The 26079-nt window shown below is 40.4% G+C and overlaps 2 protein-coding genes across 10 annotated transcripts in view; one reads left to right on the forward strand and one right to left on the reverse strand.

Moving 5' to 3' along the window:
• The window catches only part of LOC119890281 (inositol hexakisphosphate and diphosphoinositol-pentakisphosphate kinase 2-like), a 37851-nt gene extending 22606 nt beyond the window's left edge, over positions 1-15245 (forward strand). Inside the window, exons 20-31 of one of the 8 annotated variants that reach the window (XM_038701471.1) lie at positions 25-152; positions 292-406; positions 489-596; positions 819-935; positions 1050-1190; positions 1492-1585; positions 3013-3138; positions 5070-5132; positions 8793-8972; positions 10657-10794; positions 10892-11002; positions 11313-15245. In XM_038701471.1, coding sequence (XP_038557399.1) covers positions 25-152; positions 292-406; positions 489-596; positions 819-935; positions 1050-1190; positions 1492-1585; positions 3013-3138; positions 5070-5132; positions 8793-8972; positions 10657-10794; positions 10892-11002; positions 11313-12010 — 2019 coding nt within the window. In that variant the 3' untranslated portion in view covers positions 12011-15245. Of the gene's footprint in view, positions 1-24; positions 153-291; positions 407-488; positions 597-818; positions 948-1049; positions 1191-1491; positions 1586-3012; positions 3139-5069; positions 5133-8792; positions 8973-10656; positions 10795-10891; positions 11003-11312 lie in introns of all 8 variants that reach the window. The other 7 variants (XM_038701463.1, XM_038701465.1, XM_038701466.1 and 4 more) reach the window with 7 other exon arrangements.
• Positions 15246-22874: 7629 nt separating this feature from the next.
• The window catches only part of map1aa (microtubule-associated protein 1Aa), a 42960-nt gene continuing 39755 nt past the window's right edge, over positions 22875-26079 (reverse strand). For both annotated transcript variants that reach the window (XM_038701472.1, XM_038701473.1), the window contains one exon: positions 22875-25776. In XM_038701472.1, coding sequence (XP_038557400.1) covers positions 25621-25776 — 156 coding nt within the window. In that variant the 3' untranslated portion in view covers positions 22875-25620. The remainder of the gene's footprint in view (positions 25777-26079) is intronic.

Here is a 26079-nt window from a genome sequence, read left to right on the forward strand (position 1 = left end):
AATTTCTGTTTTTTTTTTTTGCAGGAATATGGGATAAATAAAGTGGAGAAACTGGACATAGCATATGCCTACTGCCTCCCGCTGGTCAGAAAGATACAGCTTGACCTGCAGAGAACCCACGAGGACGAGTCTGTCAACAAGCTGCACCCTCTGTGAGTCTGGGATCAAGAGTCCCAAGAGTACATTTTCTTTAATACAAGGCTGTTGAGATGGTAAGACATGATGCAAAGTGTGTGGACCGACTGTTAAGTATATTCTGAAGCATCTAATACAGTGGTGTCTTATTCACAGGTACTCTCGCGGAGTGATGTCTCCTGGGCGCCATGTCAGGACACGATTATATTTCACCAGTGAGAGTCACGTCCATTCCTTGCTCAGCATTTTCCGATATGGAGGCCTACTTGATGTAAGCAATCAAATATCAGTCCTACAGAATATTGAGTGTTGCTCAGATTGGGGTAAAAGAGGACTTTCTTTGTTTGCGGCAGGAGGAGAAGGACCAGCAGTGGAAGCGTGCCATGGATTACCTCAGTGCCGTCTCTGAACTCAACTACATGACTCAGATTGTCATCATGTTGTATGAGGACAACAATAAGGTATTGATTTTTTTTGGTTAGCTATTTATTTTTGTAGTTTAAGTAAGCCGGTGTATCATCCAAGTAGCGTCTGTCTGTCTGTCTGGACATTTGTATACTTCTGGTTGTTGGCATGAACGAGGGTTGTTCCTCAATGTAAGCTGTAAGATATCAGAATGTATCATTCAGCTCGAAAACACTTCAAAACCATATCTCTGAACATCTGTGTTGTTTTTCTTAAAGGACATCTCCTCAGAGGAACGCTTCCACGTAGAGCTTCACTTCAGCCCTGGTGTCAAAGGCGTTGAGGAGGAGGAGAACGCGCCAACCGGCTTTGGCTTCAGGCCCGCTTCTGCAGAGGTAGCACGGCAGGTAGAATCGCATCCGAGCATTTCTGCCCAGTTTTTGTTTGCAGATATCAGCATGTGGATTATCTCTTTTTTTGTTTGTTTGTTTTTTTCTCTGCGCATTCAGAACGGGCAGAAGCAGCCTGACCCCGGCAGCTTGGAGGACCTCTCACGAGATGAGACCGACCGCGCCGTGCCGCTGTCTGAGCCAATCACTATTCAGAGGAAGTCCCCACTCATACGCAATCATAAAACGGGATCCATGGAGGTGATTCAGACTAATCCACATAGTCGTGCAATGAATCGCTGTCATTATACATTACACAATAATTGTATTTCGTTGTGGGTGTGGTCGTGGAAGGTTTTAGTTACTTATATTACATAATCAGTGAATTTTATAGATGCAGAGCATTTCTTCTGTGGTTTTGACCTCTCCTCTTGTCCAGGGTCATATTTCACACTCCAGCGGCCAGCAGTGTAGACTGGTGCAAGATATCAAATACATTCGAGCTGCACTGTTGCCACTGTCTGAGGTTTGTGTGCATATGTTCCCCCCCCCCCCCCACCAGGTTCTGTCTGAGACATCATCCTCCAAAGTAGGCAGTTATCGCCTCTTCTCGCTCTGCTCGCGTCAGTCCCCCGAGATGAAACAAAGTGGATTAGGTAGGTGTCATAATGCCTAGTTTCCATGGCAACCGTGTGTGGGGATGGGCGGGACAGGTTTTATAAGATGACTTTTGATCTGAGAGGACATTATCATTAAAGTAATTAATACACTCTGAGGGGCTTTATTCGCTGTGTGTGGAAATGCATGCAGGCGGCAGGGTTTCACATCATTTCTAAAGACTGAGATAAATATGTGCTTATCAATGAAAGACCCCAGATGCAAGGCACTTACTTTTGATAAAATGGTGGCTACATTTTATGTCTGTTTTTAGGATCTAAATCCGTTTCCAAAAACATTTTATATTGACAATATTCCAGTTTTGTAATAGAAATTTGGAATTTAAAGGCAGTACTTGCTTTAAAATGGTCCAATTACCAGGACAGAGATTATAGTCCTCCTTGAATAAAAGGTATTTTGCATGGTAATTCTCCATTTCAATATGTTATTTTAATTTCCAACTATTTAAATCTTTGTCTGGAAGATTGAGCCTCGTGTTTTTAAAATGGTCTCAACGTTCTGTTGTTTTGCATCAAGAAGTTAGTCATTTGTGATATTGTTTTCCAGTCCATCCATGTGAACTAAATGTGATGAAAAATATTTGTACAGTGGCATGTTCAGAGACTACTGAGGCGTTAAATTCTGTTCAGAGTAAAAGTGTTAACCTTTATGCAGCTCCTTCCAGGTTATTATTAACTCCTCTTTCCATCACAGTAAGCCTCAGATCCTTTCCCCGTTTCCCCCCCAATATAATCCTCATACAATGTAGTGGCTGTTAAAAGAAAAATCCACCCCAAGTTGCATTCCTGTGTCAGTTTTGTTGTTTGGTAGTAAGGTTTATTTTCACTGTCATGGCATGTGTGTTGAATTATATCAAGCAAAGAAACAGCGATGCAGTCTCAGCTGGCTACAACATCAGAGATAAACGTCACGTTTTGGTGCCCCAGAATTATAGAACAACCCCGTCTGTTTGCAGCTGCCATGTTGCGCTGTTGTTCAACAGTAAGACATTTTTCAGAGAAACGTCACCAAGGCCGATCTCGTTTTGTTTCTTTTGCCTCTTCACTATTTTTTTCTCTTTCTGTGGTACTCTTTTGCACTCTCTGCAAAATTACACACTTAATGCACTGAGTGTGTCACAAATTGGGAAGAAAAACTGTTAAAAGATTTCAGGGTGGATTTTTCCTTTTAGCCCCATAGCCTGGCATAGTGGCGAAACTTTAAAATCTGTCTCCAGCCTCTTGCGAGGAGTGTAGAGGTGGACAGAAAGTACAAAAAGCATGTTCTCCTCTGGGTCCTTGTGTTCGTCTGTCTTTTTCTCTGTTTCTCAGCCTCCTTTTCTCTCTGTCTTTCTCTGGATAGTTTTTTGAGTAACAGCATGATATGTAGTGGTGACTAACCCCCCCCCCGACCCCCCCCCTCGCAGGCTCTCAATGTGCCGGGCTCTTCAGCACCACTGTCCTAGGTGGGTCCTCTAGCGCCCCTAACCTGCAGGACTACGCACGTGCACATCGCAAAAAATTCTCCACTGGCAGTCTGTCCTACAAAGACGGTACGTGTTTGAGACCGCGCTCCATCACAAACCTGCACAGGGCAACAGCAGATCAGTGACACATTTCCTTTTAGTTTGACATCCTGAGCGTTGCCTGAATGGAAACTGGGCACATAAACATATAAAGTAGAAATGTGTACTGTAAGTAGGTTTAGCATGGAAAATTGATTAGTTACAGTAGTTAGAGAACTGATTTGGACTGGAAGAGTATGTGCTCTATGAGAAAAGTGAAACTCTGGAAGGAATAAATATCATGTATGCCCATACATATATTCTATAGTTATGTTTTTAATCATTTCTGTATAGTTAGACTTCATATTCATTCTAGCCACCAAAACCACTGGATTTTTCCATCTTTTTTTTTTTCTACGCTACTTTGAGTAAAATTAGTGTATTGCTTTACATGCTGCCTCAGGCCCAATTAAAACTTCCAAACAGACTTTAGACTACGTGTAATATGTTTGAAGACCACAACAACACTCATCACACTCATTTATTGTTAGACAAGTCAGCATTGGGCGTTTTGAGAGTTTGTTAGTTGAGCAGTTAGCGAATTCTGAAAAGCACACAATTTATTTTATTATATATTTTTTAGAACTACTGCATGTATGAAGCAACTGTTAATCAGTTTGTCTGTTAACTGTCCCTCATTCTCAAAAATCATCTTTCCATGTTTTGTTTTTCCTGCTGCATGGTCCATGGGTGCACTGACTTCCTATTACAGTCTGCTCTGTGTCAGATTTTCCCATGATTACAGTGAAATCTACACACTTAAGAAAGACTTGGTTATAGAAGAATTCTTCCAAGACAAACATGATAATCTGTCTTATAAACTCATTAATATATGTTGTGACTTATAAAGTCACATACATAGACTCATACAGCAATTTTACATTCTCATGTACTGTTTTTATTTGTGGCCTTTTTCTTTCTGAATATATTGGCCCTCTGCTGATGGAGTTAGGGCCGGAATCTAGGGCTGTAACTGTGTGCAGATATTATTCAAACACTTTTTTGAATAATATTATATGTGAAAATAAATCATAAACTGTCATTATTAAATCCACAGCTTAATTATGCATCATAACATGGCCACCATGCTTGGCCCTGATTGTTTATTGTGATTGTGGCCCTGATTGTTTTTGTATTGATTGTCCGTTGTCATGTCGTCCAGTAGATGTCACTGTGGTATTATACAGACACAAAGTCTGTTCTCAGTTGCCATCCTCCTGGTTGTCTCACATGTAGCCTTGCTGTTGGTCTTTGTCATCCATCTTGTTACACCTCATTTTCATGAATCAAAGGAAGCATTCTACTCTTGATGCAGTCGAGTACGCACACATTGTGCTGCTTCAGAGCATGCTCCTCCGTGAGTGTGATGTTGGCGTCACTGTTTCCATTTTTTTTCAACGCTGAAGCATCTTAATTCTGTTTGAGATTACCAGTTGATATTTTTCATTGTTGTCTCTGTGTCTCAGTACGTGACAGAGAACCGGATGAATGGCATTTAACTACTCACTGGGATTGTTGGTTATCTTGTCTTTAGCAGGAAGAGGAAAGGAAAGCACAAATTGGACTGGAATATTGGGCTTGTTTTTTGAAGATTTATATTTCTTGGTGTGTACTCTTCACATCCTAAGTTTAAAAACATCTCATCTCACTTTGTCGTCAGAAGGTGTTCATCCATGTGTTGCCCCACAGCCATCTTCAAACATCAGATATCTCTGTTTTAACGGTAACTTCAGTCAGGGCTTCTTCATACAGCTGGAACAGATTCAGGTTCTGATTCTTGAACCTCTCACTTGTATAGGTGTTGGTTGATCTTTCCTCTATTGCGTCCACATTAGAAAAGAACAGGGAAATGATAAAAACATGATATACAAGTTACTGTGGCTCAAAGTAACACTAGTGATTTTTTTTTTTTTCCTCAGAGTTGTTGTCTATGCCGGCAGTAAAACGATTTTCTGTGTCGTTTGCAAAGTATCCGACTAATGGTACGTCTGCTTCTTTCAAGTATTTTTCCACTTCACCCCCCCTTTGTCTTGCATGTCTTCAAACTTTTTTTTGACCTTGGGTTTTTTTTTTTCCACATGGCCAACAAGCATTCCAGCTTTCTGTAATTTTTTTTCTAGTTATTTAATTACTTTTTGTTTACCCATATGCTTTGTGGACTTTTCTAACACTACCTGACATTCTCTTTCTAACCAGGGTTCCCACTGGTCATTGTATTTTTGTAAGATATAAAAAATTAAGAGACAGGGAATGTCAGCGAATTTTTACAAAAGCCTCATAGTAGTGTAGCAGAAAGACATCTTCACACTATTTACTTTAATTTATTTTTAAAAACACAGTATATCAGCAGCGGGATAAATGGGATTGCTGTTCCCAAATTTTTACCTAAGTACAGTTGAAACCAAATACTCTGGATCAGTAAGTGTTTACATGTACTTAAGCGACCAGGTTACTGCCGGTTTTGTGCAGTACATTGAATTCTTAAACGCCATGTATATGAGAAATGTGGTTTCTCTGAAGGATTAAAGAAATTCCTGGCTGGGTTTCTCCTGGGGAAGGTCTATTTTTTGGGCATGTAATGCTCAAGTGCAACTGCTGCTCGGATATAAACTAACAGACAGATGGCCCCTTTAAAAAAGTTTTGCAGATAAGATCGACTAATTAACCAAAACAAAACAACAGACCTTTGCTAAACTTCAATATTTAATACCGAACAATATTGGAAAATAAATAATATAGCCACTGTAAATCCAGCCTGAGTCTGACTTGATTTTCGTTTGTAACCCAGTGTTTCGTTACTGCTGTGAGAGTGAGCCATTCTCCTCTTGTATTACGAGCCACACAAATATCCGTGGTTACTATGGCCTTCCCCCTGCATTCATCTGTCTGAATACTGAGGCTGTGTCCAAAACCACTTCCTCGTTCACTCATTCGCTGCTCCCAATACAACAGACACTCCGTAGAAAGCAGCAAATTGAGATTCCAGTCACTTACTAATCATCATCATTTTCTCATCTTTTTAAAATGCGGAGCATTGCATTGTGGGATTGTTAGCAGAAAGTAGTGTACACACCATGAACACTACTTTTTTCATCTGATTGTGGATTTTTTAAGGACTTTATATAGGGGACAAATTTACACACACAATTCAAACACTCAAATATAATGGCAGTGAGTGATAAAATAGTGCAGGGAGTGATTTCGGAATAAGTCTTGAGAGGTCAAAAGTCTACCATCATTTGTAGTATAAAGAACTACTTTATTGTGAGACCAACGTATTTTGGTGTGTGTCTTCTGCTTTACTGCCGGTGTTTTTCTTCTTCAAGTTATAACAGATATCATCTAAGTATTTTGTTACAGGGCCAGTTGAAAAAGCATTTCTGAAGATAAATGTCAAATATTTTTATAATATCATTCCCTGATTCATTAAAGAGCCACTTAAGTGTTAGACTTCCATAAAGTGTGGGGACTTGCAAGCGATAAAGAAGGTTCAGACCCTCAAACACTGGATCCTTCACTTCCAATCCAACGGAGTACTGTCCTTTGTTAGATCCTCCTTGACTGGTAAACATCGCCTTCAGTTTGTAGTGCAGTCTTTCTGTTTACAAGTTAGCCTCCAAACCAAGATAACCCTGGTCCCTCTAAACCAAGAAGACATTATACAACTGTTTTGGCTGAGTAGTATTCTCTGTGACTAGCTAACTGACCGTAATCAGTTAAAATCAGTGGCGTTCCCCTTTTATTTTAGAAAACCGATAAATAACAAGTCTTTTTTTGGTAATTGCAGCCAGATTCATCATTGCTATTTTTTAAAAAACTTTTAAATCTTCATCCCTCCCTCACTGTTATCATGTTTCAAAAGCAGTATAACAGTGCAAAGAGCCTTATGATGGACTGTTGTACTGAGCCAAGGGTGGGAACCCTGTTTAACATCCTGCATACAATTTGTAAATTGATCACCATTACCCAATAATTTAGTTGTTTTTTTCCCCCCCGGTGGACAGATCTGTGTGTGTGTGGGTGTGGGTGTGCGTGTGTACATAGTAATCACATAAAATACACACTTGTTCCCATCATTGTAGAGGATGTGAGTTGAGGTGTTAAAACGCCACCAACAGCACGTGAATGTTTAACCCTTCCTCTGACCTCAGCTTCATGACACTCCCTGTATGCTAACCTGTAATTTGTAACATTTCCAGTATATATCTTTGGATTAAAGGATGAATACGGATCAATCACAGCTGACTGAACCAGGATCAGCTCTTGGTGACAAACAGAGGAAGGGTTAAAGCATTGTTCATCCCATCTCCTGTGTCTGTTCTGAAAGAAACATCGGTCAGTTTTGTTTTCATTCATAAACACACTTATGCTTTTCAATGTTTTCAGTGCACAGATGTGGTTTCCAGTGTGTTCAAGACTTGAAAAAGGGGCAAATATTCAGTTATTAATGAAGAAGTGTAATGTCAGTGTTTGTGGCTACAATAGAATGTCTCCACTTTAGTATTTTTAGTGATTTTGGATCATTTCTTGACTGCAGACGGTGAGGCAGAAGGAAAGATTATTAAGATTAAAGTGGTTGTGAAGCTCTTATCTGTGTCTTTTTTTCCTGTCCTTCCACTTTGTCTGGAGGGAAGTCAGGACCCTTGAAAATGGATGGAATAAGCAAGTTTTGGTCAGTCGGGATTTTGCTCAGATCTGTTCGCTCGGATTGAAGTTGGATTGTTTCGTGTAGATAAATTGAGAGTTTTTGGTTGTTTAACTTGTCTGACTGGTGAAAAATGTTCATCCACATTCTCCAAATGTTTCGGTGAGCTACAGCATCAACCCAAGCAATAACGCCCCCCCCCCCAAAAATGAACACTTATACCATGTGCATACATTGAGGATAACTTCCACACACTATATTAGTATGTTTTTCTCTTACTTATATTATTCACCACAGGAACACAAGATGATATATCCACCACAGCAGTGGCTCCACCTCTCTGGTGCACTGCCACAGGTACAACAGCCCCCAGTGATGCTGTTTTGTGTTTGCACCAATGTCCAGCTGCAGCTTTGTGTAAACGGTACAACAAGATGACGGACGTTTGTTAACGTGGACACGAGATGTGTCTGCGCATTTAACAGCTTTCTGCAGTGTTTATTTGGAGAGTTTTCTGCGAGACTGTTTACCGCTTCCTGCAAATGTCTTGTGTCACACTTGCTCCTTTGTGGATTCTCCTTAATTGGATCAATGTTATTTTCAATAGTGTATACAGATTTTTAAAGTAAAATTGAGATACTGCAGAGGAGCAACATGATGTTTTTATTTTCGGTGTCTTGTTCTGAGCCGTGAAAGTTGCTTGAGATGATTTGCTGCTTCTTCTGATCGTTGGCTGTTTGGCGGCCAGGATGAGCTGTTGGCCACCTCTTTATACCACCACCTTCGTACGCAACACTTCCCCTCCCTCCTGTTTACTCTCTCTAAATCCCTCCCTTTCTCTCCAAACTCCCAAGTTTCCTCTCATCTGTATCTTACTTCAGCCCTTCTCTCTCTCTCTCTCTTCCTCCTTGCTCATATCCTATCATTTCATGTCATTTATACTCCTTCCTCCTCCTCCACTGCTCTGTCCTTCCTCGCTCTTCCTCTTCTTCCTCAGAGCCCTTGGAGGAGCATCATGTGGCCCAGTTGTTGAGGCGTTTCTCCACCGACCTTAGCCTGGGCCGCCACTTCTCTCTGGACAGGGCAGTGAGCCACCACCTTCATCAGTGCTCCTACCACCTCCGCCTCTTCCGAAACTGGCTCATCTCCGGCCAGGACCCCCTAGAGTACCTCCACGGTCAGCCCCTGGCCCCGCCCTCCATCCCCCCTGCCTCACGCCCTGTTCAACCACTGCTCACGGTTTAGTTGGGACTGCGCTTGTTCTGTGGTTGACTCTCATGCTTTGCCTCTTGATGTTTCTGCATGCTTGCCTGTTTCTTTGGTTATGCAGATTGCGAGCTGAGACTTCAGGTCGATCCCACTTCTCACTCGCTGTTGTAAAAGAACATGTACACTCCCCCAAACTCAATATTACTGAGCTCAGTAACAATGGCTTGTACATCATGAATTTTAAGTGGTGCAGTTATGCCCACAGTAAAACAGCAACACACATCTTTTCTAACCCTAACCCACTAATGTTTCAATACACTGCAGTGATCGCAGACTGAAATGCATCTGTAGCAGAAAGTATCAAACTGTCAGCTGTAAAAAGTCATCGTTGAATGCGCGTCATGTTCTTAGTCTCTGATCGGACTTGTCCTGATCTAAATCCGGAAACGTTGCTAATTTTAGACAATTATGTTCAGGCTAAATCCTGCTGCTTGTGTTTATGCAATATTAAACACTGATGCACTGAGAAGTTTGGTGCATTTTTAACGTAAAGGAAGAGTTTTGTAGAAAAAACGTTTACATTCCTCACACTATTGGTCTCTCAGGTATACCCACCCCTATATACAGCAGTAGAAATGATATAGAAACATCTACATTATCTGCAGATTCCTCCGCAAGCTGTATATAAATGAACAAATTGCACATAGCGTTATTGGCAGTTGGTTTTTGACAGCATAATATACGAATATTTATATGTTTAAATGAAACTGATTACTGCTGACAAAGCAGCATCATCTTGGCATCAAGCTGTCTCTGCTCAATATTCAAGATGTCTATGAAGATTCTCATAGACATCAATATTCAAGATTTTTTTAATAATTGCAACTCTAAGCGCATAATTTATCATCACTATCCTGAATCTCCATGCTTCGTAACGATACAGAAACTGGTGTCATTAATACACATTACATTCAACTCTGTGCATTTGGAATCCGCTGCTCTGTTTGAATCAGATTTGAATGCCAGGTGCCCTCCTACCTGACCTCAACCAGCATGTGATTCCTGCTTATTTGCTGTACATCTGCCGTACTCACACCCTGTGCAGGTGAGCACAGTAAAAACGTCCTCCTCTGAGGTTTTAAACGATCGAGGCAAGCTGTGGTTTGACGCTTTGTGATTGTGAATAGCACTGGTGAAATGCGGCTTGGTTGTCATGTGTGGATGAACTGCCTTCGATGACGTGTTTTGGACCGGATCTGCAATCTGGGCAGCTTATGACCCCTGTGTGCTGCCGTCAGAGCTGCAGCTTCTGTGTGTTGGGACTAACAAGAAAGGAAGATGTTATGATTTTTTAAGGTTTGACTTGTTACCGTTTGCTATGGTGTCATGTTGTCTTGGCGTCCAGCATGGTTTTTGCAACTTGCCTGTGTGGAAATGAACCGTAGAGGCTGGCCGGAGTTCACAGCGAGTTAGGGCCCGTTCAGTAACAGGAGCAGGATTTCAGAGCACCGTGTTGAGGTGTAGTGTATGAGTGGCATTGGGGCGGTGGTGTCGGGCGTCAGCTGAAGTCATTCTACCAGCTCCTCTTCAGACTGCCCGGTCAAACCGAGGGCTGATGTGCCTGCGGGCGCCATGTCTCTCCTCTGTCGCAGGCTTCGAAGGCTGCTCCATGGTGCCCTCCATCTATCCTCTGGAAACGCTGCACAACTCGCTGTCGCTAAAACAAGTCAACGAGTTCCTCGCCGGTGTGTGCGAAAGTGCAGGGGATCCACACACGAGGACTACCAGAGGTTAGAAACAAACACAAAATCATGTTATATTTTGCATTATGGACATCGTAATCTTTGTCATTTTACTTGACTCGTGGTCTCTGTTCTGTGCCCGCAGCTCTGTCAGCCATGTTTGGCGCACACAACCAGCCGTCAGTGGACTCGTACATCCCTCAGAGAGTCTCTTCCTCCATCTCTCTCAGATCTCGTTCCGACAGACCTCCTTGGTGTGAGTATCGCAGCATCTTCTTGATCCCACCAGTATGACATTTCTAGGTTGCACTCCCTCGGCTGTTTCAGTTTCAGACTGTGGATTATTTATGGAAAACAAGTCGTCCCTCACAGCCTCACAGTTGTTAAGAGCAGTCTGTCATCTTTCCAGACTCATTGCTCAGCAGAACCCAATGAACCAACTCTTTGTTTTTTTTTTCTTGCAAATGAAACACGTGAACTAGCTAAATTAATCATAATAATTTAGTTTTGTCTATGTTCTTATTCCCTCTCATACGAGTACTGCGGGTTTATTTTCTGTTCTGCAGACAGCAGTGGCCCATCCAGCACAGTATCCAGCGCTGGACCATCCTCTCCCACTACAGCTGACACTTCCCCACGCTTCAGCTTCAGTGATAAGATCTCCCTCACCTCTCAGAGCAGCGAGGAAACTCACTCCTCTCAAAACATTTCTACCCAGCCAGTGGCTGTCTTTGGGTCACAAGTCCTTGACCCAACTTGTCTCTGTGTTTCAAACCCCTCTGAAGTCCCTCTGACTCCAAATAACTCGCCAGAGGATGATGCTGAGCACTGCGCTGTTACTGATCACCAGCCTGATGATCTTGAATACACACAGGAAGGGCCAGAGGTGGATTCTGCAGCCGTGGATTCTGCAGCCGTGGATTCTGCAGCCGTGGATTCTGCAGCCGTGGATTCTGCAGCCGTGGATGCCTCCAGCGGTGCGATTTCAGATCCTGGCCTGAGACCGCCCTGCTCTGCGTTAGCTGAGCTCACACTGAGTCGGATGGAGGGTTACTGTCTCCCCGGCTCTCTTCCTGTGCTGTTGGAACTCAGAGAGAGCAGCAGTGAGGCGGGCTCCAGCTCCCAGACGCCCCAGTCTCCAGAGGGACCCGATGAGTTCTTTGACACTCAGGAGTCGATGGAGTTGTGGATGGACAGTCCAGAAAGCCTCCCTAGTCCTGAGACGCCTCTAGAGGTCGGAGCCACTCACACAACAGAGCCGTAGGGCGTGGACACCTCCAGAACAACAGGCTACTGACCTGTCAGAAACTACAGTGGTTACATCTGTAAGCATTATCCTTGTCGGTCATGAGCAGAGAGGCATTGTACTGAGCTACATCCCACTGGGCCTCTCATATCCTCTGGCTTGTGATTCTCACACTAGGCTTTATGTTGGGCATGCCACACATGCTGTTCATTGCCTTTTTAAAAAGCTTTCTGACAGTCCACCGGTTCAGTTCATCTATCTGTAAAGGTGTAGGAAGCCACTTGTTGTAAGGTGAAGCTTTATTGTCAAGTCTAAACTTAACAACTCTCTTTTACTGTCGTTTAATGCTGTTATGCAAGCCTTTTCTTTAAAGCTGCATTAATCAATGTTTGACCTCTAGAGGGCAGAAACGCCCAGAGCCCTGACATGTGATCACCCTATGAAGTAGCTAAGGTGTTAGCCATCAGTTGCCTAGTTATCTGTCACCTCATTGGAGTTTGGATCCACACGATGAATTGAAGTTCAATATTCACTTTCCTTTCAGCACTGGTTTGCTCTCTACCAACTCCTGAGGAAAAATATGTGGCCCTTTAGCAGCTAGATGCTCCACTGTGCTCACCAGATAGACGATAACATTGTCTGCCTGCCATTATATGCTGGGCAGGTAATGTACAGGAAATTTATCAGGGCTTGATGAGAGTGTTGAGGTATAACCATACAGGAAATATTTTGTAAAACTAAAACAATGAGCTAAAGGACGTGTTCAATTAAATTTTTGTGACCTTAAAGATATTGATTAATGGAGCTTTAAATTGTCTATCTTGCGTCTTTCTTACTTTCAGCCATTTTTAGGCAGCCGTGCTTTATCATCAGTATGTAAGCACAAGCTTTGCTGTTTTCTTTCTTTCTCCTTAGGATATAGAGACTCAATACTTTTATGAGAAACACAGGAAATGACTTACAAGACAGAGAAAACACAACCTCTGGCTGTTCTGTTTTTCTGTGGCGCTACATGTTTAGTACCTGCATCTGTGATTTCAAAACAAACAAATCAAAAGCTGAATGACAGCAGCTGAACCTTCATTACTGCCAGTAAAATCTAATAAGTGTTTAATCTCCCGGTCAAACCGTGTGTGCACTGCTTACTGCCAAAGTCCTTAAGCCTCATTGAAGATTTAATATAATCGGTAGGAACTGATAGAGAAAATAATATTTATTTTGAAATTGCATCTTGGAGGGAAAACAAGTCTGGTATTTTTGATACCCACATCAGATATTTAATTGTACCATAGCTATTGTATATTTGTAAAATCACCTCATGATGTTGGAAAGATCTGTAAGCTAATCTCTCATTTTATCACTGAACAAACAGGAGGGCATTTTAAATGAAATATGCTTTTATTGTGGCAAGCAGTCATGTAGCAGGTGTGTGTGTGTGTGTGTGTGTGTGTGTGTGTGTGTGTGTGTGTGTGTGGGGATACACACATGCTTGAGAAGCAATTCAGGTAGATGAGTACGCTGATGTGCAATTCTCTGTTTAATCTGTGGGATTTCATGTTACATGGAGATGTACTGTACAGCTGTGAGTCATCCTGTCTGTGTGTACGGATCATCACTCACTTTGCTTTTGTGCAGCAGGTGCTCTTTGCTTAAAGGGTCAATTTGCTAAGGTGTCATGTTGTCTTGGCTCAATTTGCTCAATCATCACAAAAACAAACAAAAATCCTTCTGGCCTCTTCTGGTACCTGACCATGCAGGCAGTTTTGGTTTTTATTTGTCCAGGTTTTGAGACGGCAACAATGTTTGTTTCCACAACCAGTGTTGACATTACTTTGGATAATTCAGACCTCAATAAATGTTTTTCTTTGGAACTGCTGTACTCTATACAGTGTTTTCGGTGGCATATTTCATTTGCACATTATAAAAAAAACGTGTAACTCACAGAAAATTGAGAAAAAGTCACAATTTCACAAAACGTTTTTTAATGCTTGGACGATGTGGAAATGTTTATCAATAAAAATAAAATGTAGCTAAGTGCAGCAGAAACAGACACATCATGATGTACACTTCAAGTGGGGGGGTGGGGGGGGCTGTGAGGACCACAAACTAAATTTTGTTAAATTCCAGTGCATTGAAATTGAGTCAGAAATCTCAAAGACGGATGTCTCCAAACCTGGACAAATTAAACCAAATCTCCATGGCTGGACACCACTAGAGGTGTATTTTTTGTAAAGAATTGACCCTTTAAAAGCTGCTCTGAAATCTACCTTTTAATCATTGACAGCGAACCTTCTGATAGACTGTTTAGTAATCAAATATCAATAATAATCCAAGATCTCCCTGCTGAGCTTTGGTAGCTGCCCTTCTGAATGCTTTGTGAACTGAAACATTCTCTTGTTTCATGTCTGATATTTCAACATGTTGGCTAATAAGCTTTGGTTTAAATGCACCATGTGTGTTTTCCTAAATCTGTGCAGACTGTACCAAGCCGATGGACTCCACAGCTCAACCACTTCCACAAATGTTTCCTCTCTGTTGTTCTGGAATAATTTCCTCTGTGTGAAGTTAATAATTTGATTTTAGAAAGATCATTACTGTATATGGAACATCCACAATAGACTGTAATTCTTCCAACAATGTTACAAAATACAGCTTTGGAATGTAAATTCCATGTGTGGGTTAACTTTATTGTTTGGTTCGGTAATATGGTTTCTACCCTCTAAAATAAACCAGTTCAACTTAATAATCAAGTATAAAAACATTTATAGAAAGAAAGATTTTATGTAAACTTGCCATAAACGTTACGTAAACATGCCTTTGCAAACAGTGTAAACTTTAAATATCTACAGTTATGTATGTCGAATTTAGCTATTGCCTCAAAGTTCTTACAAACATACTGTATTCAATTTTTTTGTGTTGCATTTACATAATTACATTTTGAAATGTTTCATTGCAAATCATCCATTTTTTGCCTCATCTACTTTACCAGTAGATAAGGCAAACTGAGGCAAAGTAATAAAGTAAAAGATGTGGATTACCTCATTATGTCAGAAAAACAGCTAGATATACTTGAATATGATGACTGATATAAAACGTTTAATAGTAAATAATAAATAATTTAAATCTGTGACATCCAATAAGAGTCTTACACAAAACTATGTGGACATCTGAACATTGCATCCGTATCTGATTGTAGAACATGTCACTCAAAAATCTTGCCCATCAATCTGCTAATATAACAGCCTCCACTCTTGGTTTCAGTCTTTTGATTTTCCCAGCCACAAGTGCATCAGTGAAGTCCAACACTGGTGTTTGTGATCAGGTGTGGTTCACACTCGGTGTTCCAGTTATCCCGAAGGTGTTCAGGTCAGGACTCTGTGCAGGCCAGTCAAGTTATTCCACAGCAAACTGGGAAAACTATTTCTTTATAGAGCTGCTTGTACACAAGGGCATATGTTGAAACTGAAAGGGGTCTTCCCGTAACTCTTGGCACATTATCACTGTATGCCATAGCATTAGGATTTCTCTAAGGGCTCCAGCCCAACCCATAAAAAACAGCTCCAGACAGGATGTGAACAGGCGTGTATTTCTCCCTGATGATGATACTCAGACCTCAGCAGCTAAATTCCGTCTGAAGTCAGACGGTGTTACTGTCGCGTAAATCTGTTAGAAGTAAATGTGTCCAGATGCCTGGAGTCAGCATTATCGCAGTGTGACGGATGTTCAGTTGGAGCTGAGGAGTACAGGGAAGGAGAGGGAAGTGATTTTTTGCTGGTTACAGTCACAGGAAAAGATTTTTTTTGGAATTACCTGGATTTCTGCATAAATTGGTCATAAAATGTGATCTGATCTTTGTCTAAGTCACAACAATAGACAAACACAGTCTGCTTAAACTAATACCAAACCAACAATTATATGTTTTTATGTTTTTGGAACACACCGTGTAAACATTAACAGTGCAGGGTGGAAAAAGTATGTGAACCTCTAGGCTAATGACTTCTCCAAAAGATAATTGGAGTCAGGAGTCAGCCAACCTGGAGTCCAGTGAAATAGATGAGATTATTGGGGCTGGTTAGACCTGGCCTGCCCTATTTAAAAAAAACACAATTTTAATTTTGCTGTTCTCATGGAGCGTTGCCTGATGTGTACCATGCCTCTAACAAAAAAGCTCTCAGAAGACCAAAGATTAAGAACTGTTGACTTGCATGAAGCTCGAAAGGGTTACAAAGGTATCTCTAAAAGTCTTTATGTCCATCAGTCTGCAGTAAGACAAACTGTCTGTAAATGGAGAAAGTTCAGCACTGTTATTACTCTCCCTAGGAGTGGCCGTCCTGTAAAAACCACTGCACGAGCACAGCGCAGAATGCTCGATGAGATTAAGAAGGATCCTAGAGTGTCAGCTGAAGACTCACAGAAATCTCTTGAATGTGAGTTCATAGGAGGCCAAGGCGGAAGCCACTGCTGTCTAAAAAAACACTGCTGCATGTCTGAAGTTTGCAAAAAGTAACCTGGAATTTCTACAGCACTACTGGCAAAATATTCTGTGGACAGATGATACCAAAGTTGATTTGATTGGAAGGAATACATAACCCAATGTGTGGAGGAAAAAAGGCACAGCACACCAACATCAAAACCTCATCCCAACTGTGAAGTATGGTGGAGGGGGAATCATGGTTTGGGGCTGTTTCGCTTGCCTCAGGGTCTGAAAGGGTTGCTATTATCAACGGAAAAATGAATTCCAAAGTTTAAGAAATTTTGCAGGATAATGTAAGGCCATCTGTCCACAAATTTGAAGCTCAACAGAAGATTGGTGATCCAACAGGACAACGACCCAAAGCAAAAAAAGTAAGTCAACAACAGAATGGCTTCAGCAGAATAAATTATGCTTTCTAGAGCCCAGTCAGAGTCCTGACCTCAACCCTGATTAAGATGCTGTGGTATGACCTCAAGAGAGCGATTCACACCAGACATCCCAAGAATATTGAAACCGTTTTGTAAAGAAGAATGGTCCAAAATTCCTTCTGACCATTGACTACTGCAACTACAGGAAACGTTTGGTTGAAGTTATTGCTGCCAAAGGAGGGTCAACCAGTTATTAAATCCAAGGGTTCACATACTTTTTCCACCGTAACACTGAATGTTTACACAGTGTGTTTAATAAAAACATATAAACGTATAATTGTTTGTGTAGCATTAGTTTAAGCAGACTGTGTTTGTCTGTTGTTGTGACTGAACAGATCGGATCAAATCTTATGACCACTTTATGCAGACATGAAAGTAATTCCAAAGGATTCACATCCTTTTTCCTGCAACTGTAGTAGAATATTTCCCTCTTGAAGTAGTGGAGGAAAAATAGATGATCTCCCAAAACAGAAATGGTACGTAATTGCCGTACTTTTCTTGATTACTTGATTAGGACTAAGTATCAAACTTTAAATTTGGTATCAAATGGCTGGTTAGATTTGTAATAATCTTGATTCGAATTCGAAATCAGAAATTTGAATCTTGTTAAGGGAAAATGTTTGTACAGCTGTTTGTGTTTAGACAATATTGTGTCTTCTTTAAATTAATGAAAAGGGGGGGGGGGGGGTAAAACATGTTTATATTCATCCAGTGATGGAAGAAGTATTCAGATGGCTCAATAGCAATATCACAGTATTTAAATAACTGTTAAAGAAAGTATTATCAGTATTATTTGATCTTAAGTTTTAAAAAAAACATACCCAGACAGCAGAATGAGCCCATCAGTGTTACATTATTTATTGTTAAAATATTATAATTAATTTGATTGCTTTACTGTGTAAGAAACATCTTAATGCTGTAGCTGGTTGACGTGGAGCTAATTCTTACCATTTTATTTACTGTTGGGTAGTTCACGTAGAAATGATGCAGCATTTACAAGCTCATTACATTTACATTTACTCATTTGACGCTTTTATCCAAAGCGACTTACATTTGAGGACCAGCATACAAGCATCAACAGAGCATCACATCCAGATCTACAACTGACAAAACATACTAGTAAGAGCAGCAATAAGTACTAGTAAGAGCTCATAGCGCATATCACATCAATGGGGTAAATACCTAGGGAAGGAAGTAAGAGTTAATAAAAAGTGCAATCAATACAGGATAATTGTAGGGGATAGAAGAAGAAGAGCACAGGAAGTGCATGTTAGAGGTTAGGAGTTAGAGGTGTTATAAGAGGAAGTGTTATAGGTTGTGTATGTAGCATGATCATCTGCAAAGTTACTACAGCTGTTAAATAAGTAGTGTAGTAAAAAGTACAATATTTCCCTCTGAAATGTAGTGTAGTAAATGTATAAAGTAGCTTAAAGTGCTCTAGTTAAGTGCAGGTATGTCAGATTGTCCTTAAGTACAGTACTTGACCAGATGTACTAAGTTAGTCCTCTAAGTAAGGTATTGAGAAAAGTATTATATGGAAGTCAGTACTTGTATTTAACATGATACCCAGCCCTAAACTTTATTAAATATACTTGGTTATTTTCCACCTCTGAAGAAAAGGGAAACTGTCACATCTGTTGTTCCCCCTGTTCTCCATCCTGATCATGTGACCCAGGAGGTGATGTCATTGCAGCATCCATTCAGCAGCTTCTCACAGCGGTGACTGTCCTCTAGCTTCCAGTCTGCTCCTTCCTCCAACACAGTATCAGCTTCACAAAGACAAAACAGTGTCTGACAACAAAAACAGGGAGTTGATGCTCCACCAACTGCCGTCTCTGTTCAGCTTGTTTTGCATGACACATCAGCACCGCAGGGCCTCAACGCTTTCACCCTGCAGATCTTTGGACTCTCAGACTGTTGAAAAAGGGTTTACAGAGTCTGAACAAAGTCCACACTGTTCCTGTGTTTGGACCTCGCCACCCCTCGATTACATCATCCTTACACTCTGAGACAGTGAGGAAGGAAAACTGGAGTACAAATCCTTTGGTTCCTGACCCCACAATGGGCCGGAAGAGGATTAACAAGATAGGAAAGGAGAAGAGTAATTGATTTTTCCACACAATTTATTTATTTTGTTTGTTTATTACTTTTTTCTTAGTCACACTAAGTGGCATGGCTATAGGGAGAGTAATGTCCGACTGTTGAACATTGTTTTCCAGAGAGGATACATCCTAATGCCTTTGGTAATCCTTTTTCTATGCCATGAGATTGACTTTTTGGCGTTTGGTAAAGATATTAAAACCATGAGGTCAACATTTTAATTTGTCCAATACTTTGGTTTAAAGACTTGCAAAACTAATGACTTAACCATCAGCTTCAGCTGTGCTTTGTGTTTTGCTTAATTAGCAAATGTTAGCATGCTAACCTGAGATGGTCAACATAGTAAAACATGCACGCTTTTCACTGCAAACATTTTGACATGTCATAGCAGGAAAAGCAACTTTGTATTTAATAACATCAATGACGGCTGCCATTTATTGAGGTGAGCCAGTTCCAGTTTATGTACTCTGTTGTTTTGCTTGTATCTTTTATAAACCAAATCTTCCCATCAGTGACATCTCACAGCCGGTCGGACTAATTTTGGGTTCATTTTCTGTGGCCCAACAGGTAAATGAGGTCCCCAACCTAATGTTATCAAGATACAAAAGAATAAAAAATGCATTTTAGATGAATGATATGAATTGTCAAATAAGTTGAGATCCCAGCACTCTAACACAACAAACAATGGCTCACTAAAGCCATGGAACTGCAAGGTACTTTCCAACTGAATAACACAAATGAGTATAATTTCTATGGTAACCAAAAGAGTGTCAGGTACTTTCCAACTCATTGTGTAGCAGTACCATGTGTAATGTATTAGATGCAACAACTACCGTATAATGTGATCAACTAAGAAATGAAAAGAAAATGATTAACTATGAAATGCAATGAAAGGGATCATGATTTTAATAGAATTTATTAAAATGTGTGTGTGTGTAAGAATAAGAGGAGTAAAAGGATTATGTTGAGACATGTTGAACTTGTTGTGAAATACTGAGATGAGTGTAACGGTCTTATGACTATGAGTCATTGGGAGAGAAGGGTCAGCAAGGGGAAATAAAATAGCCAAATAAGGACATCTCTGGCCCAACTGAATTTACGGATGAACAAGCTATGTGACTGTAGTCACGTAGACAGGAAAAGGGTGGTAGCTGATTTGACAAAGAAACTCAGCTACGAAGTAGGATATATAAAGAGGAGTCAGAGAGAGATCGGGTTATTCCCTGGCGGATCTCAGAGGCATCGGACTCGGAGCAAGACCATCACCAAGAGCCTAAGACAAGAGATGGGGATTTGAACAGCAAACAACCAGAAAATACTTCAGAGATTTCTTCAGGGGACTTCAAGAGATCGAGCCACAGAGGGTAACCACAACATCCAAACCAACTGAAGAATCATCGGACTCAGAAGTTTTTCTCTCTCTCAACTGTAACGAAGACTGAAGACTTTTGAAGACAATCGAAGGCTTTGGACAAAGCCTCGAGTTTGTACAAGACTCCACAGATCCGCAGAAGAGGGAAAGATCTCCTTGGCCAGGACGACTCCTTTCCCTCCCCTTCTCCCCAAAAAGAAGACATCAAAACACTCAAGCTCAGCTATCATAATCAGGTTTTGAATTTTAGAGATTTTTTATCAGTTTACTCAAGTTTTAATCAGTTTAAGTTGTATGCTTGCCTTTGCTTAATTTTGCAATAAAATATATAATCACTGCATTTATAGTACCAGTAGTAGACATTGAATTTCTTTCTTCACTAAGGTAGTAATTCATTAGGTAAAGTGTGTTTAACATCTTTAAGGTTCTTATGGTGTTTTCGCCCGGTTCTCCTGGTACTTTAAATGCAGTGATAATGTATTTTATTGCAAAATTAAGCAAAGGCAAGCATACAACTTAAACTGATTAAAACTTGAGTAAACTGATAAAAAATCTCTAAAATTCAAAACCTGATTATGATAGCTGAGCTTGAGTGTTTTGATGTCTTCTTTTTGGGGAGAAGGGGAGGGAAAGGAGTCGTCCTGGCCAAGGAGATCTTTCCCTCTTCTGCGGATCTGTGGAGTCTTGTACAAACTCGAGGCTTTGTCCAAAGCCTTCGATTGTCTTCAAAAGTCTTCAGTCTTCGTTACAGTTGAGAGAGAGAAAAACTTCTGAGTCCGATGATTCTTCAGTTGGTTTGGATGTTGTGGTTACCCTCTGTGGCTCGATCTCTTGAAGTCCCCTGAAGAAATCTCTGAAGTATTTTCTGGTTGTTTGCTGTTCAAATCCCCATCTCTTGTCTTAGGCTCTTGGTGATGGTCTTGCTCCGAGTCCGATGCCTCTGAGATCTGCCAGGGAATAACCCGATCTCTCTCTGACTCATCTTTATATATCCTACTCCGTAGCTGAGTTTCTTTGTCAAATCAGCCACCACCCTTTTCCTGTCTACGTGACTACAGTCACATAGCTTGTTCATCCGTAAATTCAGTTGGGCCAGAGATGTCCTTATTTGGCTATTTTATTTCCCCTTGCTGACCCTTCTCTCCCAATGACTCATAGTCATAAGACCATTACACCCATCTCGCCGATTTTTTATCAGTTTACTCAAGTTTTAATCAGTTTAGGTTGTATGCTTGCCTTTGCTTAATTTTGCAATAAAATATATAATCGCTGCATTTAAAGTACTAGTAGTAGACATTGAATTTCTTTCTTCACTAAGGTAGTAATTCATTAGGTAAAGTGTGTTTAACATCTTTAAGGTTCTTATAGGTTGCTCTAGCCAACAAAATTAACTTATCCTTGGGGCCTATTTTCCTGGCTGCTAAACACAATCCTAGCAACTATACCAAGTGCACTGATCAATGAGAAGAGAGCTGTTATTAACGGGCGTGGCTGAGGTGATATTTGGCTCTAGGGCTATTCAGTCAGGTGCCATTTCAGAGTAAGCAGGGTAGGCGTTCGGAAGAAGACAGTGAGAAGCTAGGCGAATCTCTTCCACACCAGCTTAAACAGTCCTCAGTTATACCTAATAGGGTAATACCCATAGGCCTACAGGATCGGACCCTTTAAGATGGAGAGCTGGTCCAGTACCTCCTGAACAGGGGTGACTCGGGATCTAACAGTATACACTTTGATCATAAAAAAAGAAAACAGTAAACAAGTTGCTGCCGTTAAATTGTATGTATGTGACCGAGGGGTATTCTCTCCGGAAGTTATTGTAAACATTGTGATTGGTTGCTCACTCACTGATATGGCTTATTGGAACACTTACTGGGAGCAAACTCTTAAGTCTTGTTGTTTAAATGCTGGGGGTTTAGCTCCACAGGCCTCTAAAAAGTACTAAAAAACCCTATCACACAAGTCAGTCAAACTGCAGATAGATATGCAACCTGTGAGTAGAGTTGGTGGGGGAACCAGTGGCCTAGAAATTGTGTCCCATAATCAGTTTATAGAAGGAAAACATTTATCCAATTATACACAAAGAAAAGAAGAGGGAGACATTTCTCTTTCTTTTTTTCCCTTTTATTGGTCTTTAACACCTTTTAACAATAAATGTGTTTTCTATTTTACTTTTTTAATCATTTAAAGAGAGATAAAGATAATATTGCACTTAAAACAAGAGATGAAAGTAGAACCATGAAGCAGAAAGGAGGAAAAAAACAACCACAAGGCTTTCTTTACAGCACAGCATAGCCAGGTTACATGTGCTTTCTCTGTAACAGACAGCTTAGCTTCTTAAATATACATCTTTTAAAATAGCATTTCTATGTTGTCAGTTTTTCTTTAGCTATTACAATACAGGATAACTCAAAAAAGGTACACATGCACATACAAGCAGGGCTCACTGAAAACCAACGGTGTTTATGATTATTTGTTTCACGGCAGACATGTCTGAATGCCACAGTTATATTTTTTTTTTTTTTGCACAATACGGAAATGCAGCGCTTATGTGTGAGTGTGTGTGTATTAAGCTTTGTCTGGAAAAAAGTGTGAATATTAGGAAGTCCTCTAGAAATGTATTGACATGAGTGAACTGAGTCCCTCATGTCTGGCAGTCTGGGTTTTGAGTGGTCTGCTTATAGGTGAGTAGTGTTGATTTTGTAATTACTAGCCTTTACAGTGATGCAGTATTAAATAGGAATGCAGATTACAGCGTCATTCACTGACGCAGTGGGTTAACAGGAAAACACTGGCGTCACGGTTAACCCTGTTTCATCAAAGATGCTGTTAATGGATCCTTTTAAATCAGCAGGCAATAGAAACCTCAACTCGACATTATCTCCTCAAAGTCACAGACATTGCAACTTGTTCATCAAGCTGACAACATTTTAATCTGCTGACAGAAATCATATTGTTTGTCAAACTGCATCCTACCATCCAAAGAAAGAAACTGTGGTGGGTATAATCTGCACACAAAGTTTTCCTCCCTGCACAGTCGGGATGTATTGCAGGCCAACGAAAGGTTGTTACTGCCAGTGTGACCAATGACTCAGATGTACCATATGATGCACAGTAAACAAGGCAGCCAGGAGATCAAAGTCCTCCACAGAGAACGTAAAGGTAATCTGCATCTTCACATTCAAATCAACTAGTACCGCTGAGGTTTGTGCTCCACTCCCTGCAGCCCTCTGGTTTTTTAAAAAGTCATCGCCTTTATGAACATGCATCTGTTATACATGCATCCCTAGATGAGTTGAGGGAGTAAAATATCATACAGTGGAATTTCTGGATTTTTGCTGTGGATCATAAAATAGCAACCCTAGTGAGGTGCGTTGGTCCTGTAATTTGTTGAATAGTTGGTTTTATTCCTGGTTAAAATCTATTAAATTACTCAAAACTTATCAAAATATAAAATTATCAATATCAAATTAAAACACATCTACACTTAATATTAAGTTTGTGTCACTTAAAAACATCCACTGATTTACCACTGAAAAGAAAGATAAATTTAAAAACAAGATGTAATAAGTTAAGGAGATTGTGGCTAAAAACAATTTTGAAAGACAAACTATATTTTCTGCAATAACTAAAAGTACCCAGAAATAAAATAGCACAGGTTTTCAGTGCAATAGCTGTAATTATACATTTTATGTTGCTTAATTTGAAAAAAAGCAAAAACTGCTTTAAGTTTTGCACACTGGTTACTATTTGTGCTTCTTTAAGTGGCAGCTCAAGAAAATCTAAAATTCAACTGCGGAAATACTGAGTTGGTGCTTTAAAAGTGCCATTTTATGCTCAATATGTACAACTAAGACCTTTTTGTGCACTGACGTTCTCACAGACAAAACTCAGAACAACAGAGACCAGCTCGCCGTAGCCTCTGCCACAGAGCTGTGGATGTACCGCACACTGAAATACCTTACATTTCTATGACAATTCCCTTCCAGCACAGCAGGACAGAAAGGCACATGTGGGTGACAGTCTAACCTCTACTTTCAATCGAACCAGTTCATCTTTGTTCACCAGGCAAACACAATCTCTCCGCGCAACCACATGTTCCTATTGTTGTAATGGAATACAATCTTGATTCTTTAACACAGCTTTTGTATAAAGATCTTTCCGACGCAGCAACTGGTATGAGGTTTGTCTTCTTTCCTATAAGGAGCTTTGAACATGGAGTGCTGTTCTGTATGTAAAGACATAAACAAGTAGAATCCAAAGATCAGGATGATGATTTTGTACTGGTTTCATCCCCTCTGCCTTCAGCTCTCCTCATGATCCACTGCAACAATATGTTAACTGGAAATACACTGGAAAAAATACATCAAAGACTACAGGAACAATTATAGAGAGAACTTATTTGTCAAATTCACTGTAAGAAATAAACAGCCACTGAGAAATTCTTACTGTAACGATTGATTTTCACTTTGAAATAACCGTAGAAATATCATAATTCACTACAATACAGATTTTTTTTTTTTAATATGGTCTTCCATATCTACAGCAAATATACTCTTTATACTACTATAGAGACATGTTGAAAGGACCACTGGGGTCTACTTGAACATTTTCTATCTTACTATGTCAGTAGGAGGAACAAAGTTCAACACTGGGACTGTCATTGTTTTAGAAGAAAGACAGAAAGTACAATTAGAGGAAAGGAAATTAATCACAATTAGCAGCCTGTAATGATCATTTTCTATCAGCAAACGTATTCAATTGATCACTGGTATTGTGAAAGGCTTGATGTTTGGAATTCGCATTTTGTCGCTGGCTCTAAGGTGCGCAGACTTGTGCTTAAATTTAGGCCAATTAGAAGACAAGCAACCAAACATCAGTTTTATATTGTTTCCTTTATGACACTCTTTTTTTTTTGTCTCGGCCAACAAACAAAGACTCCATTGTCTCACAGGGTATGGGAAAGATTTGAGTTAAGGAACAGAAAAAAAAAAGCTTTCTCCCTTTTACAGGACTGAGTAATAATAACGTAGCAGAGGACAACTGTCAGAAAACTACATTTGAAATACAAATAGTGATAGCCACAACAAGCTTAGAAATGAATAAAAACTCTAGAAAAAAATAGATATTATCCAGATCTGTTTCTGCTTTCGGTCAAGTGCCCAGAGCAGAGACAGATTTATCAGGCTATAGAGAAGAGCAATTAAAAACAGATCTACACTGGGGAGGCTAGGAGGAGAGAGAGTAAACGAGGATCTTAAAACTCGATCTTGCAGGCGGGGAAAGACTCGTCCTGCATGACAACGGTGCTGCTGGAGGCTAGGACCATGATGTTGAGCTCCTGCTGCTTCTCATGTGTCTGCTGATACCAGTCACGGGTCACCTCCGTGTCGTGGGTGGGGATCAGTGTCACCTGAGAGGGAGACAAGAGATCAGGAAATGTCCTAACTGACACAGCTGAGACGATAAGCGCAGGAAAGGGTGTGACAAGGGCAATAGAAAATAATTGAAAACCTGGGTTCCACACAGTGTAGACATTTGTGAATCTGCCAATATGTGTTCAAACATTAAGATTTTGTTTCACTTGAGCTGGTTGAATAAAATCTTCCCGCTGATAATCAAGATAATTAATGTTTTACAGAAGTGCATTAGTTCAGACACTTTTCGTTGGTCCAGGTATGTAAATCCACAACATTTTTAACTCAAGTGTTAAAGT

Source organism: Micropterus salmoides, unplaced genomic scaffold, assembly GCF_014851395.1.
Source record: "Micropterus salmoides isolate LMB-PRFRI ecotype aquatic unplaced genomic scaffold, ASM1485139v1 Ms_hic_scaffold_6, whole genome shotgun sequence".
Taxonomy (NCBI): domain Eukaryota; kingdom Metazoa; phylum Chordata; class Actinopteri; order Centrarchiformes; family Centrarchidae; genus Micropterus; species Micropterus salmoides.